The sequence below is a fragment of the Curcuma longa genome, chromosome 19, assembly GCF_044706935.1.
Source record: "Curcuma longa cultivar G26 ecotype Majalengka, Jawa Barat chromosome 19, ITB_CL_G26_1.1, whole genome shotgun sequence".
NCBI lineage: Eukaryota > Viridiplantae > Streptophyta > Magnoliopsida > Zingiberales > Zingiberaceae > Curcuma > Curcuma longa.
This window is the reverse complement of record NC_133879.1, coordinates 2,669,463-2,683,803: the sequence shown is the minus strand read 5'-3', so window position 1 is coordinate 2,683,803 and position 14,341 is coordinate 2,669,463. Positions and strand designations below refer to the sequence as shown.

Here is a 14,341-nt window from a genome sequence, read left to right as displayed (position 1 = left end):
TTTGATGTTGGTTAAATTGAATTTGAGTAGTTAGTTGTTTTAGAATAGTTTAAGTTTTGGTTGTGTGAATTTGAAGTTACTGCCATTAGTTCTCGATTAGGATAAACTAGCTTAAGCATTTTCATTGCAATTTAGGATTTAAATGGTTGGTTTTAATAAACATGGAATCGTTTTGTTGCATTGTTTTGCATCGTCAAACATTTGATTATTCACTCTTGCCATCAAATTGTTGAGTTTACTTAGCTTGTGCTAGAGTTAGATTGCTTTAGGTTTTATTTTTAGACTAGAACTGTATTTTTGATTTATTTGCTCAGTTTTGTTTACATTTCACTTTGAAAACCCCAAAACCCCCATTTTCATAGAAAACCCCAAAAGAACGACACCCAAGCTCAAATTAAGCAATTATCTACTAGTCCTTGGAAAAATACGACTCGAGGCCCCTATACTTGATTTATTCGGATTAATTGTGGGTTTTCGATAAAATCTATAAATTCTAATTTGCAACCCTACTCGTGACATTGCATAGCAAATCTAGGGTTATCAGCTACCGGTCCTCCTGATCGCCTAGACTTCCACCACGCATCCGGTCCTCCTGACCTGGTTGGATTTCTGCCATGCAACCGATCCTCCTGACTTGCCTGGACTTGCACTTAGTGCACTTGACCTTGCTAAGACTTTTGCCTGATTCTCTAAACCAGGACTTGTCTTTGCCTAGTCTCAACTAGGATTTACTTTACCTAGCCTCAACTAAGACTTTCCTGTGTTCCCTGCACACTAGATAATCATGTTAGTACACAACACACATTTAACTTGAACCTCGTGTCATCATCAAAACTAAGGTTCGATCATTTGGTGCTCCTTGCACCAACAACAACTTAGGTTTTTCAAAACTTAATTGAAATTTGGATTTAGCTTAGGTCTTTTAGTAGAAAGCATGAACCTATAGATTTAGGCAGCTAGCATCTCACAAGTACGTTAGGATTAACTTGCTTGTGTACTGAGCCACTTAGAATGGTGTGAGATGCTTAGGGTCAAGCTTGAATTTCAGATGCTTATGTCAGTGCATCACCATAAATCTAGGCTAAAAATATAAATTCACATAGATCAAGTTAAGTGATCCTTCATAGTAATTGACTAGCTGGAAACTTACACTTAACTTGACTAACTTAGTGAAAACTATTATCTTTCGAATAGTTAGCTAGTAACACAAAGTTAGACATACTGATAAGGATAATTTCATAGATATTTTATTTTTATATATTTTATTTTCTAAAATTAGTCATCATGCTTGGACTCTAGGCTCTTTAAAAAGTTCTTAGTTGTCAATATTATTTTGATTAATCAGTGATTGTTCATTTTCACACAAGTACTGCATTGTAAAAAAATTTTAGTTCACTTTACACACAAGTGTTTATTTCAAAGACCTTCCCTGCAAACCTTTAAAATCTCTCAAGTTGTCTTCAAACCTTAAAACACCTATTTCAAAACCTTCTTCCTACTACTTTCAAAACCTTACTTATTTTTTATTATGTCAAAGTGGGAGAGTAACTTCAAAGTCAAGATAGTTTTTCAAAGATAAGATAAGTATTTTTTAAAAATATTAGGATAAGTGTTTTTCAAAAATAGTAAGATAATTGTTCAAAAATGTTAAGATAAATGTCTCTCAAAGTATTTTTTTCAAACTACCACTTATCTAACTAGTTTTAAAGTGTTTTTCAAAGTACAACTACTAAGCATTCTTACACTAAAACTCAGGTTTTATTTAACTGAGTGGTTTTCACAACTTAAAGCTAAAAAGATCACGTCAAATTTCAAGGGAGAGAAAAGTAATTTCAAAAGTTATGTAATTTTTAAAAATAAATACCATTTTAATTTCAGGGAAAGCGACTGAATTAATGGGGAGTTTTTTTGTATTCAACTTTAAAATATTTTAGAAATAATTTTTTAAGTAATTCGATACTTAACTTTGAACTAGATTGTCATAATATAAAGAGAGAGATTGTTGGTGCAACAAGCACCAAATAATCGAACCCATGATTTGATAATGACAAAGGGTTCAAATTAAGATTATGTTGTAGACTAATGAGATGATCTAAGTGTACAGGTAGCATAGGAAAGCCTTAACTGGAGGCTAGGCAAAGTGTGCAAGTAGCACAGGAAAGTCCTAACTTGAGGTTAGGCAAGGAAGTCCTGGTCAGTGAGACTGGACAGGGAAGTCTTAGCAGATCGAGGACACCATACGAGAAGTCTAGGCAAGTTAGTAGATCGGACATCTAGTAGGTCAATGGGTCAGCAAGAATCAGACATCGAAAGAAAAGTCCTAGGGGCAAAGAATCGGATGCTAAGCAGGAAGTCCAAATAGGTCTTGAGGACTAGATGTTTGGAAAATAGATAAATTCTTCTAAAATGAGTAGGTGAGGACGCATTCCTTTGAAGGGAATAGTAGGCGTTGGTCTAACCTAAAGTTTCATTAGAAATTCAAAGTCAAGACCAGACAATTATGAAACTGTTAAAACTTAATTTCTTATATTATGCCTGTATTGTTCTAAATCTATGATGTAGGAAAGTAAGCTTTAAATAAAATCCAGAAAAAGGATTCCAGGCATCCAGATGAATCAGGTGCACCTATTGGATCTAGGGGCCCAGATGGTCTAGGCGCCTAAATCTAGGCACCTCGAAAGTGTTTCTTCGGGGCAGCGAGGCAGATGACGTGACAAGTCTTGATTGGCTGGGACACCTCAGCTTCCAAGCACTCGAAGAAGGATAAGATGCAGCGAGCCAAGTTTGATCCAACAATCGCCACATCAGCCTTCAGGCCCGGAGATGGTTAAGTCAGTGATTACAGCGGATTGGATAGACCAAGGTGGGGGCACCTAGAAGGTGATTCAGGCGCTTGGATTGCTCCATAAAATCACCTCCGAACAGAACCCTTAATACATCATTCACAATGATTCTGCAACTGCTATTCACGTGCTCTACACTCTTGAAACGCTGTCGCGACACCAAGACGCTACATCGACACCATGCTTAAGTTCTCAATTATAGTCGGTAACTAGTAGCATCATTTCTTATCATTTTGTGCATCTATTTTCTAGGAACGATAAACATGTTACTGTTCCTCATTTTTATAAAAGACGAGACTCTTTCTCATTGTGAGAAAGAGTTTATTAGTGAATTGTTCATCGGAAGCAGTCAAAGACTGTGAGCCTTGGAGTAGCAGCCAAAAGCTGTGAACCAAATAAAAATAAATGTGTCACTTATACTGTGCTTTGATTTTTTATTTTTCACTGTGCACTCAAAAGGTTTTAAAATAAATTTTTAAAAATGAGTGAAAAAGTGAAGCGCGTTGTTTAACCCCCTTCCCCCTCTAACTCTCTAAATGATCCTATAGTACAACCATTATATACTCTTTCCACTGAGTAAAGTTGGTGGTATCAAGCATAGGGATGTTATTAATATTGGCAATAATTGAGTGCACTACAAAATAAAAGATGGAAGAACAAAATATGTATTAACAATGAAATGCAATATAAAATATGCACATAAATAAACTCTTGATGAGATACCAAGCACAATATTATAGTTAATCTTTGAACTAAATTATAACTTGTTAGCGATACTCTCTTACTATAGTTCATGACCATCATAGTCAGTCACATAATGTGTCTTTTTTTTTGGGTCAACACATTATACTCATGATTTATAAAATGTTACCTGATATGAGCTAAGTTTTGTTACATGTATTTTACAACACAACTCACTGGTTCTTTAATAAGTCATATAACATGACTTTCTTTGGGTTGACATACTATGCGTATGATGAACATAAAAGCATGTTTATAAGTGAACTCCTTTGAACATATATCTAACCTAAAAATGACTTTCTTTTGGGCTAATCACTCTTAGCATAAATATATATCTATCCATATAAAAATATATCAAATCTATCTAATATCACTTGGATGAAAATATTAATTTAATTTAGTAGCATATGTGCAAATAGATTCATAAGAAACCTTAAGAAATCCAACCAAACAACATTACTTGATTGTACTTTACATTGTACTTGATTTTACAGTAGCAATCGAGTCCAGTAGTCGACTAATAAACTTACTGTGCTTGATCCAAACATAATAGTTGAGTATCATAATCGATTGCTAAACCAGCAATCGAGTGTCATAGTCGACTGTTAAACTTATTATGCGTGATCCAAACATAGCAGCCGAGTATCATAGTCGACTATTAAATTTATTGTGTTGGATCCAAACACAACAATCAACTAGTCAGTCAACTGGACCAATTAATCTGAAAACATTCTATACACTACCTGGAGCGCAATAGTCGATTGATACTTCATAATAGTCGACTACTAGAAGTAGTCGATTGCTTCAGTCGATTTTAAAATATTATATATGCTACCTTGGGCACAACAGTCGACTGATCCTTATGACAGTTGGCTGATCACATTTAGTCGAGTGCTCCAGTCGATCTGAAAATATTCTGTGCTTGATTTTATCCTAGCAATCGACTGATCAAATGCTTCAGTCAACTATTAAAGATGATGTTAGATTTTTATGGATCATAAGCGATGATTTTTATGAAAAATAGTGGCGGTTACTCAAAGTTGTCAATGTTCTTCTAGGAAAAACACAAACAACACAAATTAGTGGGATTCCTAGGTTTTCTATTCCAAAATTCGATGAATATGCATCGATTTTGCAAAATCTAATGCAAAACACACTTATAATCCAAAATTGTCGAAATCCAAACGTTGTGACTGACACTAATCCTAAAACTTGTGGCTCCGATACCACTTGACGAAAACTTTATGATTCATTCTAGTTTAAGGAACCAAATTAAACATTAGATCTGAAATCTATTAACCATCTATCAATATTAATGATAACGAATTAATGTGTTCCACACATACCACTCACATACAATAACATACAAATTCATAATTAAAATATCAATTAGATCACTTTATCAGGTTTGCTCACAACATAGCCACGTGTTATTAATTAACATGTAAGCCCACTAAAATTGAGAAATTAAATCCAACAAGCTATGGTTTCTTAAAAGAAGATACAATCACCATTGCTGTTCTAAAATTAAGTCAATCCTCGATTTTCTCTTATTGAGATGATTTATTCCACTAGCATTCTAAGAAAATAGAGAAAAAAATAAAATTCATAAACAAAAAAGACATGCAACACCAATCTAAAATCGACAAATGCTCCACTAAAATTTATTTCTCATTCTTTCATAATAACGTCGGCTCTCCATCTTCATTGGGACAATCATATAGATCTTTATAGTTTTCTCTTGGTTAAGGATGAAGCTATGACTATTTGAATACTTGACAATGTATAGACAATCATTAACAAATGAATGATTTATTATATGTTGGTTAGTTTTAATGACAATTTTAAAGTTTGTCATCAAGTGACTTCTCCATAAACTATGTCCATAATTTCCTGAGAGCATAATATGAACAAATATGATCCACTAAAAGATGCTATGCGTGAAATATCAATCATTAAAATTGTTCCGGTCAATACACTATGGATGATTCTAACATCGATTAAAGATGTCAACCTCTTCCCCGGTCTCGACAAGCTCTCTATAACATGTGTCGACCTTCTGCTCTGGTTTCGGCAAGCTCCCTGCAGCATATGTCGACCTTCTGCTCTAGTCCCGACAAGTTCCTTGCAGCATATGTCGACTTCATGTCTTGATCTCGGTACGCTTTCTGCAACACGTGTCGACCTCCTGCTCCGGTTTCGGTAAGCTCTCTGTAGTATGTGCCAACCTTATGTCTCGGTCTCGGTGTGCTCCCTACATCACGTGTTGACCTTATGCCTCGATCTCGGTATGCTCTCCGCCTCACAGGCCGACCTCATGCCTCGATCTCGATACGCTTCCTACCTCACAGGGCGACCTCATGCCTTAGCCTCGACACGCTTCCTACATCAGGGGTCGACTCCTAAAGCATGATTCATGTATGGAGATAGGGTCGTCCCGCCCAATCTGAGGAACCTAGAGCTGTTTCTACCGAAGAGGTAGGAACGTATTCTCAAAATATATATATATAAATTGACCGAATCTTTCTAGAGAGGAAGAGGTATATCAGAATATTTCTTAAACGGATGCTAATACTTTGGAGATCAACGGCTATAAAAAGATAATCCATGCCTATAGATATAGGTACGCATACATCAACCCTAACTTCCCCAAAGTCATAAAACTCCTTCCTCGCGCTGTACCCTAACTTGAGCGTCAGAATGGCTTGTCGGGCTCCGCTTCCTGCGTTATTTTAACCCTCTTTTTGAGTGTTTTACAGATTACTTTTTCTCTCGCCGCCACTTCATCTTAGGAGCGTGCACGTCGGCAATTCTTAAATCGGTATTAGAACCATCCACGATGTATTGATTGAAATAATAATAATGATAAATATTATAGTAAATATCATTAAATGAGAATTTCTAAATAACTAACAAACTTAGAATTTGAAAAGGATCAAAAGGAGGGTGAACCTAAATTTCTTTTCTTTTTTCTTTTTAAAATTATATCCTCAACTTTGAAAATTCAAACATTTCTCTTTTACATACCAAATATATTTAGATTGACTTTACCAAAGTAAATATATTTTTAAAAAAATTTAATTAACATTATTTAATTTATGAGAGCAGAAATGGATTGTTGACCGGGCAGCATTGCTCAGAAGCACCCAGGGACAATTCGTCCAGTGCGACCTCACGGTCTTCCGGCAGTCGCCGCCATGGCATCGCCGTCACCGCCTCCACCTCCTGCCCCTGGCGGATTCTCCTTCCTCGATGCAGAATCAATCCGCCGCGTCCTTCCCCTCTCTTCCCTCATCCCGCACCTCCGCTCCTCCCTCCCATCCCTCGCCGCCGCAGTCCACTCCCCTCCTCGCAGCGCTTTCCCCCTCCCCTCCTCTCCCTCCGCTTCTCTCCTCCTCATGCCCTCCTGGTCCTCTTCGCCTTCCCTTCCCTACCTCGGCGTCAAAATCGTCACCTCCTTCCCCTCCAACTCCACCCTCCATCACCTACCCGGCGTCCACGCCTCATATTCCCTCTTCCACGCCGCCACCGGCGTTCCCATTTCCTCCCTAGATGGATCGCAACTCACTCTTCTCCGCACTGCCGCTGTCTCGGCCGTCGCTGCTTCATTCCTCGCCCGAAACGACTCACGCATCCTCGTCATGGTCGGCGCCGGTGCCCTAGCTCCCTACCTCATCGCCGCCCACCGCATCGTCCGACCAAGCATCGAAAGGGTCATCCTCTGGAATCGGAACCCCGACAAAGCTCGGATCCTGGCCGAGAAATTGCAAGAAGAGGAGAGCGAGGTCGGCAAAGGTGTGACCTTTACATACTCGGAGATCTTGGACGAGGTGATCACGCTGGGTGACGTAGTGAGTTGCGCCACGAGCTCCGAGATCCCGATCGTGCAGGGGGAGAAGCTCAAACCCGGGGCGCATCTGGATCTGGTGGGATCGTTTACGCCTACGATGAGGGAGTGCGATGACGGTGCGTTGGCTCGAGGAAGGGTGTTTGTGGATTTTGAGGTGGCGATGGAGGAAGCAGGGGAGTTGGTCGGCGCATTTAAGAGACGTGTTATCACGCCTGCCGACGTGGCCGGTACGCTGGTCGAATTGGTCAGTGGAACAACGGCGGGGAGGATGAGCGACGATGAGGTGACGGTGTTCAAGTCTGTGGGAACGGCGGTGGTCGACCTTCTCGCTGCACAACTGGCATATGAGAACTCTTTGAAAGGTAGCTGTTTGCAGTTCAATTCTGTTTGTCTTCTCCCTTTATACTCAATGCGCAATTTTGAGTGGTACCTGTACAGTAGATATGTGAAATTATCCTACTTTTTTACAACTTTCAATCTAGTTTTTGAAATTTTGCAATTTTCAGTTGTGTTCTTGCAGTCCTAAAAGGTATACTGGTTACCTCTGCTCAACCAGAATGCCAGAACTTCTATGCATGGTAGAACCTTTGCATGTTTCAATGTAGCATGAGTTACTATTCCCTTTTCATCCTTCTTACTATGCATGGTAGAACCTTTGCTTGTTTCAATGTAGCATGAGTTACTATTCCCTTTTCATCCTTCTTAACCATTCAAATTCAAGAAATACTTATTTATTCTTCAAAGAATACATATTGAATAAGGTGGACAGTTAATTCAAACAAGGTGAATGTGCCGATTTGAGTGTTAGTGGGTTGGAGAAAGCAAGTAGACTAGTATATTGGGTGATTGGTGGGCTAGCCTGTTGAGCAGATTCAGCTAACCGAACAGGAAGAGCAAACCAAATGGCCTATGCAAGCTAAGCAAACCAAGCAGGTCCATATTAGTCAGATGGGCTAGGTGAATTAAGAAGTTAGGTGGACCCAAAGCATTGAGTGACCAAGTGCATAGGGAATTGAAAGGGTTGAGTGGACCAGAAAGGTAGAGTGGACTGGACAAGGTCGATAGACCAAAAGAGCATAGTGGACTGGACAAGGCAGGTAGATTGAGTGGACTAGAAATGCCAAGGCAAAAAATGTGGGTCGAATGAACCAAATCGAGAAGGCAAGCTAGATGGGCCACAGGGTTGGAGCAGTCAAAATTGGTCATTGAACAACTAAGTGAGCCAAGGGGATTAGATGTGATATTTCTTATAAAATTTAAAATTTTGGTGATCCTTCCTTCTCAGTTGCATATAACATTTCTGTGAATCAAATACAGAAATGAGAAGGATTCATATATTTCATTCCATGAACCTTAGTTCTTGCCACTGCCAACTGATAGCTGTTCTGCTTGAATTGCTCCTGGTATTCATGAAGTCTTACCCAATTTCATTATTCCAACCAAACAGGCTGTTGTACCAATGTTCATCCCTCTAGTTTCTCATCCTGAAACGTTTACTTTCAGCTATAATCGTGTGTGCCATTGTCTTCTGCAGTTGTATTCCGGCCATAAGTCTTACTGATTTTGATATTTCCTGGTCTGTGCCACAGGATCCTAAATGTTCAGAAATCAATAGCTGACAAAGAAAAATACTTCCAACCTGCCCTGGCCGTGTTTTGATGGGTTCAGATATCAGGATTGAACACTGTGATTCACATTTTGATCTCCATTCTCCAGACGAATGCAGTTGTCAACTATGCCGAGTTGAGGTAACTTGGCATCCACCTCACCTGTTTTCATCACTCGTCGATGTAAAAGTGTGTTATTTGACTCTCTGAGCTTCTCTTTGAGAATTACTATTTTTCTACTGATAATTGCATCCTTCCCCTTCTTTCACTAAATCGACTCGCTCTTGGACTCAGCTTTTGGCCACATAACACAGGCTTAAATTACTCCTGTTGTCAGTTCTCAGTTTGGTCTGTTTAATTCACTAAAGATGAGACAATTTGACTTTTTTTGAACTGAATCCATCAAGTAGAAACAACTAGAGGCCTGAAACTCTCAAATGAATTACAAAGGTCCGCAGGTGAAAGGTAACAAGGTGAATGTATGTAATCAATGGGAGCAAGGCCAAATGCAATTTTAACACCTAAATCTAAAATGTCTTCATGCTGGATTTTGATATCAACAAAACCTTGTTTATGGCAGATACTAGTAACCTGGCTCATTAGGGTTTTGAGAGTTAGATATGTGGCATTGTCATGTTCATTTAGAGTTTGTTTACTTGGATGGTGTATTGGGAGGATGAATTATAGAGGGGATGATTATTTTAAACTTTTCAAGTTTGCCATTGTTTATCTGAAAATATATTCAGAAAGGAGAAACAAAATAAATAAATCGATATCAGTTTCCTTTAATTCACCATTTCATTCCATCCAGGTCAAATGGAAACTAAATCTCGTCTTAGTGAAATATGTTCATTTGTTATTATTTGCAAAATAATGTGCGCCTATGATTCTTTGCAAAATGTAATCTTGTGACTCTGGAATGATAGTTGGTCTCGCCACCACCACAATCACAAGTATTGAATCTCATCATCAAGCTTTAATGTTGAACTCATCATGCCCCTTGGGGCACAAATTTATGGTCAATTTTTAATAAAGATATTTGTCTAGCATGATTGATTCTTAGAAATCTTGATTGTGAGTATCGAACCACTTTATGTTTTTCGAATTTATCTTATTTAGTGAAAAATTTTTATGCTCGTGTGGGTCATCTTCAAGATCAATTAGTTTGAAGAACTGGGTACTTGGTTAAAAAAAATATTTAACTCATCATCAGTACCAGCTTCAGTTGGTTGAGTTGATGGGGCATAGCAAGTAGGGGTGTAATCGAACCGAGTCGAATTGAACAGTAAGAGGTTCGAGCTCGGTTCGTTTTTCCTAAGCTCGAGTTTGGCTTGAGTTCGATTCGAGCTTTAATTTTTAAGCTCGAGCTAGACTTGTAATGAAATTAAATAGTTCGCGAACGGCTCGAGTTCGATTCAAAAAAGGTTTAGTTTAAAGTTAATGAGTTTAGTTCGAGCTCGGTTTGAAAATAACTTGTTTAAAAGTTAAACGAACTTAATTTAAACTTGGTTCGTTAATATATATAATATTTATAATTCATATATATATATATATATATATATATATATATATATATATATATATAAAGTCTCTTAACAAACACGTTCGTAAGCCTTTAAACAAATACATTCACGAACATGTTTGTGAGCCTTTAAACGAACATATTCGCGAGTTCACGAACCAAATACTGTTAAGCTCGAGTTCGGCTTAATAATATTTTCGAGCTCGAAATCAAGCTCGAGCTCGGCTCGTTAACTTAATTAAACGAACTCAAATGAATTTTTTTTTGAATCGAGACTCGAATGACTTATGAGCAGCTTGACTCATTTACATCCTTAATAGCAAGCCTGGTGATCCAAAGGAATTCAACTAGCCAAATGGTAGGGCAAGCCCAAGGCTTGTTTCTTCTTTAAAAATAAATGTCGTCAAATTTAGTAGGTTAATTGATTTATATGAATTATCTATTTTTTTCCTCCGTGTTCCTATTTTATTATGATCTTATTATATACTTATTTTGATATTTTTTGATTATTCTATTTCTATCCACTTCATCATTATTCATTTAATACCTATCTATTTCGTCATTAATTATTTAGTTTCCTACTTATTTTCTTAAATTTACTGTGTTATTTATCTTTACTAATTTAACCTTCACATTGCCTATAATGAAAACCCTATCATCAAAGAGTAATCAACAAGCTAGTAAAGGACATGTGCTTGGACTCGATCAAGGCTAGGATTTCACCTTTTGCTACCAATGAAAATGAGAAAACTAAAGAATAGACCATAAGAATTGATGTAGTACATTGTGTTCTTTCAATATGACATACGAAAACTCACTAACATCTTTCAAACATGTAAAATGTATGAGTAAGTTTTGTAAAATATGATCGATAGTGAGAGTTGCATAAATATAGTTTTCGCATAGATCCTTATAGAATTCAGGCTACCCATGAACAACACTAGAACCCCTACAAGGTGGTATGAATAAATCAAACTTATTTTCCCATTACACAAAAGTGTTTGGAGCTTATAGAAATTAATCTATATACGGATAAAATATGGTGTGATGTTCCCTTGGTTCTGCAATCTCTCTGTTACTTACAATGGATAAAATAACAAGATATACCTAGCCTATCAATTATTGAATTTACTCATAACACGTTAAACCATTTTACATGTCATAATACATTCAAAATCGTATATGGGTCTAAAGTTAGTTAACTTGTTCACCTTGACTTCCTTACTTATCACTTCCTAATCATCTAAATGAGTTGAAAGTTTTATTAAATGCAACAAAGAAGTTCGTAGCAATGTAGAAGGAAATTTTCACTAAGTAATGAGACTTATGAATTTTCAAGCCAATACACATCATAAATTTAAGAAATACAATGTTTAGGATCGAGATGGATGCTAGAAGACAGATGAATAACACTTAAAGAGTACAAGTTATTTTAAAAGCTTATTAGAAATATGTTGGAAGTTACGTAACTGCCTCCCCACGACGCACACCACAGAGTGCGCGTTCTGCACTCCGTGGACGCAGCCTCTCCCTATTAAAGAGAGAGGAAAGCCCTGCAGCGAGGGGTGAAGTGCGTAAGGAGATACCTGTGTTGTGCGTGTGGTTGCGTCCAAAGCCTCGAAGCCGACTAGTGAAGAGAGAACAGAGGGCTGCCGGAGCGAAAGAGAAAGGACACCAGATCGGAGGATTTGATTTGTGAAAACCTGAGGAGCTTTCCATTCGTGATCGCTCCTTCGACGTGAGCAATCCCAGTCGGAATCATGCTACAACAGGCAAAATCTACAAAATATGCAATAAAAATAGACTTTAGATTTTTTAAAGTTAAAATTAATTTTGAAATCAAAGAATAGCTTAAGTTAAAATAAAATGCAATAATAAATGAGATAGTTATTTAACATGGTACTCCATGATCTAGTGCTTCATTATTGAGTTGGCTACTGCGTAGTAGATATTATTACAATAGGCAAGGATCGAATCTCAACGAAGCTTTCCCATAGTGGTTAACTATAATATCTCGATTTACCTTCCCCATAGTGGTTAACTACAATATCTCGATTTACCTCCTCATAGATAGTCGTAGAATTGATCGTATTAGACTGTTGAAGAGTGGATTCTATATTTTTGTTATAATCAAGTGAATCATCTCTCATGAAAAGACACTATATTTTCTCCTTTTTAAAAACTTATATACAATAAAAATAGACTTTAGATTTTTCAAATTTAAAATTAATTTTGAAATCAAAGAATAGCTTAAGTTAAAAAAATACAACAATAAACGAGATAGTTATTTAATAGGTCTGTTAACTCCTATGTTTTTACTCAAAACGGTCTAGTGATTCATTAGGTGAATTATCCCTCATTAAAAACTATTATATTTTCTCCTTTTTAAAAACTTATCAAAAATATACAATAAAAACAGACTTTAGTTTTTTCAAAGTTAAATTAATCTTGAAATCAAAGAATAGCTAAAGTTAAAATAAAATGCAACAATAAACGAGATAGTTATTTAACGGGGTTTGATAACTCTTATGTTATTTCTCCTTTTTAAAAATTGCTCATAAATGGAGAAATATAATGGAAACTTAAATAAAATTATACCAAAAGAACAATGCCAAGTTATCTAAAATCTGAGTACCTATTAAGAACTTCTGAATGTTAGAAATGGGAGCTTTTGAAGGCTTAATTTTTGTTGATTGATAATTGATTGATTGTACTGGTTTTTTAGATGAAATGGAGTCTTCTATTTATAGTTGCAAAAAATTACATTTTGATCGACCAACTTGACCACTTTAGTCAACCAAACTAAGAAATCTAGTTATTATTCACCGTGGCAGTTATCCAAAATTTAGTTAATCACTTTATCATTCTAGTCGACAGATAACATGTAGGTTGTACTATGAGTACAATTTAATTACCGAACCCCTCTACACTAGTATAAGAAATTATCCGGATTATCTCACGAGGAATATGATGATGGATGCTAATCTTTAAACAAGATTTATCATAAGAGTTTGGTTTTTGACTAAACACTAAGATCAACTCACGTAAAATGAGTGCGCTAATGAAAGCATGAGCAACTAACTATGATCATGACAAAGAAAATGAAGTTAACCTATGATTACAATGGAATTAACAGAGAATTGCATCACAATTAACTAACAAGCAAAATTAACACGAAACTCATAAAGAAACATTGTAGGAATTAAACAAGAGAAAATTGCATGACTAAAATAGCATCAACATAAGAGATATTTCAATAAACACAATGCAAACAAGATCTAAATGAGGTTGTGTACCAAAACATGAATATAAACTAATGCAGAGAAATCTAATAATAACTCCAACAATTGACAAGAACAAACTGAGGGCTAAAGGTTGATTGAAGGGATGAATCGTGGCTTGTGAAAGAAGGACCTCACAAGGTGCAATGGAGGAGATTGGAATCCCAAATCTCATTGATGTTGAAATGGTGATGAAATGAACCAAGCTTCGAGACCTTAGAGCTTGTGGATGAAGAGGAGCTCCTCCCGACCGGGATGTGTTAGTGGACAAAGGTGGATGTGAGATGGACTCTCTCCTTCCAACCAATGGGAGAAAGGTGGTCATCGGAACTATGGATGAAGATCACCAGAGGTTCTTCATTGGATGAAGGTGGAGTGAGGTGGAGATGGAGATGGATGGAGGCTACATGATGGATGAATGATCCCTTCGCCTCTCTTCCCTCCTATAGCCTTAAACCTTGAACCAACATTTAATTGAACTGGTTCACAAGCCAAAG

At 37.0% G+C, this 14,341-nt stretch overlaps 1 protein-coding gene across 1 annotated transcript; it reads left to right on the top strand.

Annotated features, from left to right (window-relative positions):
- The first annotated feature begins 6,722 nt into the window (after positions 1 to 6,722).
- Positions 6,723 to 9,313, top strand: LOC141812660 (protein SAR DEFICIENT 4-like). Its single transcript, XM_074700676.1, has 2 exons — positions 6,723 to 7,796; positions 9,024 to 9,313. The coding sequence occupies exons 1-2, from the start codon at positions 6,782 to 6,784 to the stop codon at positions 9,029 to 9,031; spliced, it is 1,023 nt and encodes a 340-aa protein (XP_074556777.1). The 5' UTR covers positions 6,723 to 6,781; the 3' UTR covers positions 9,032 to 9,313.
- The last annotated feature ends 5,028 nt before the right edge of the window (positions 9,314 to 14,341 follow it).

What these genes read in the sequence shown, in the direction of transcription:
- LOC141812660 (XM_074700676.1), top strand. Translation starts at nt 6,782, where the DNA reads ATGGCATCGCCGTCACCGCCTCCACCTCCTGCCCCTGGCGGATTCTCC.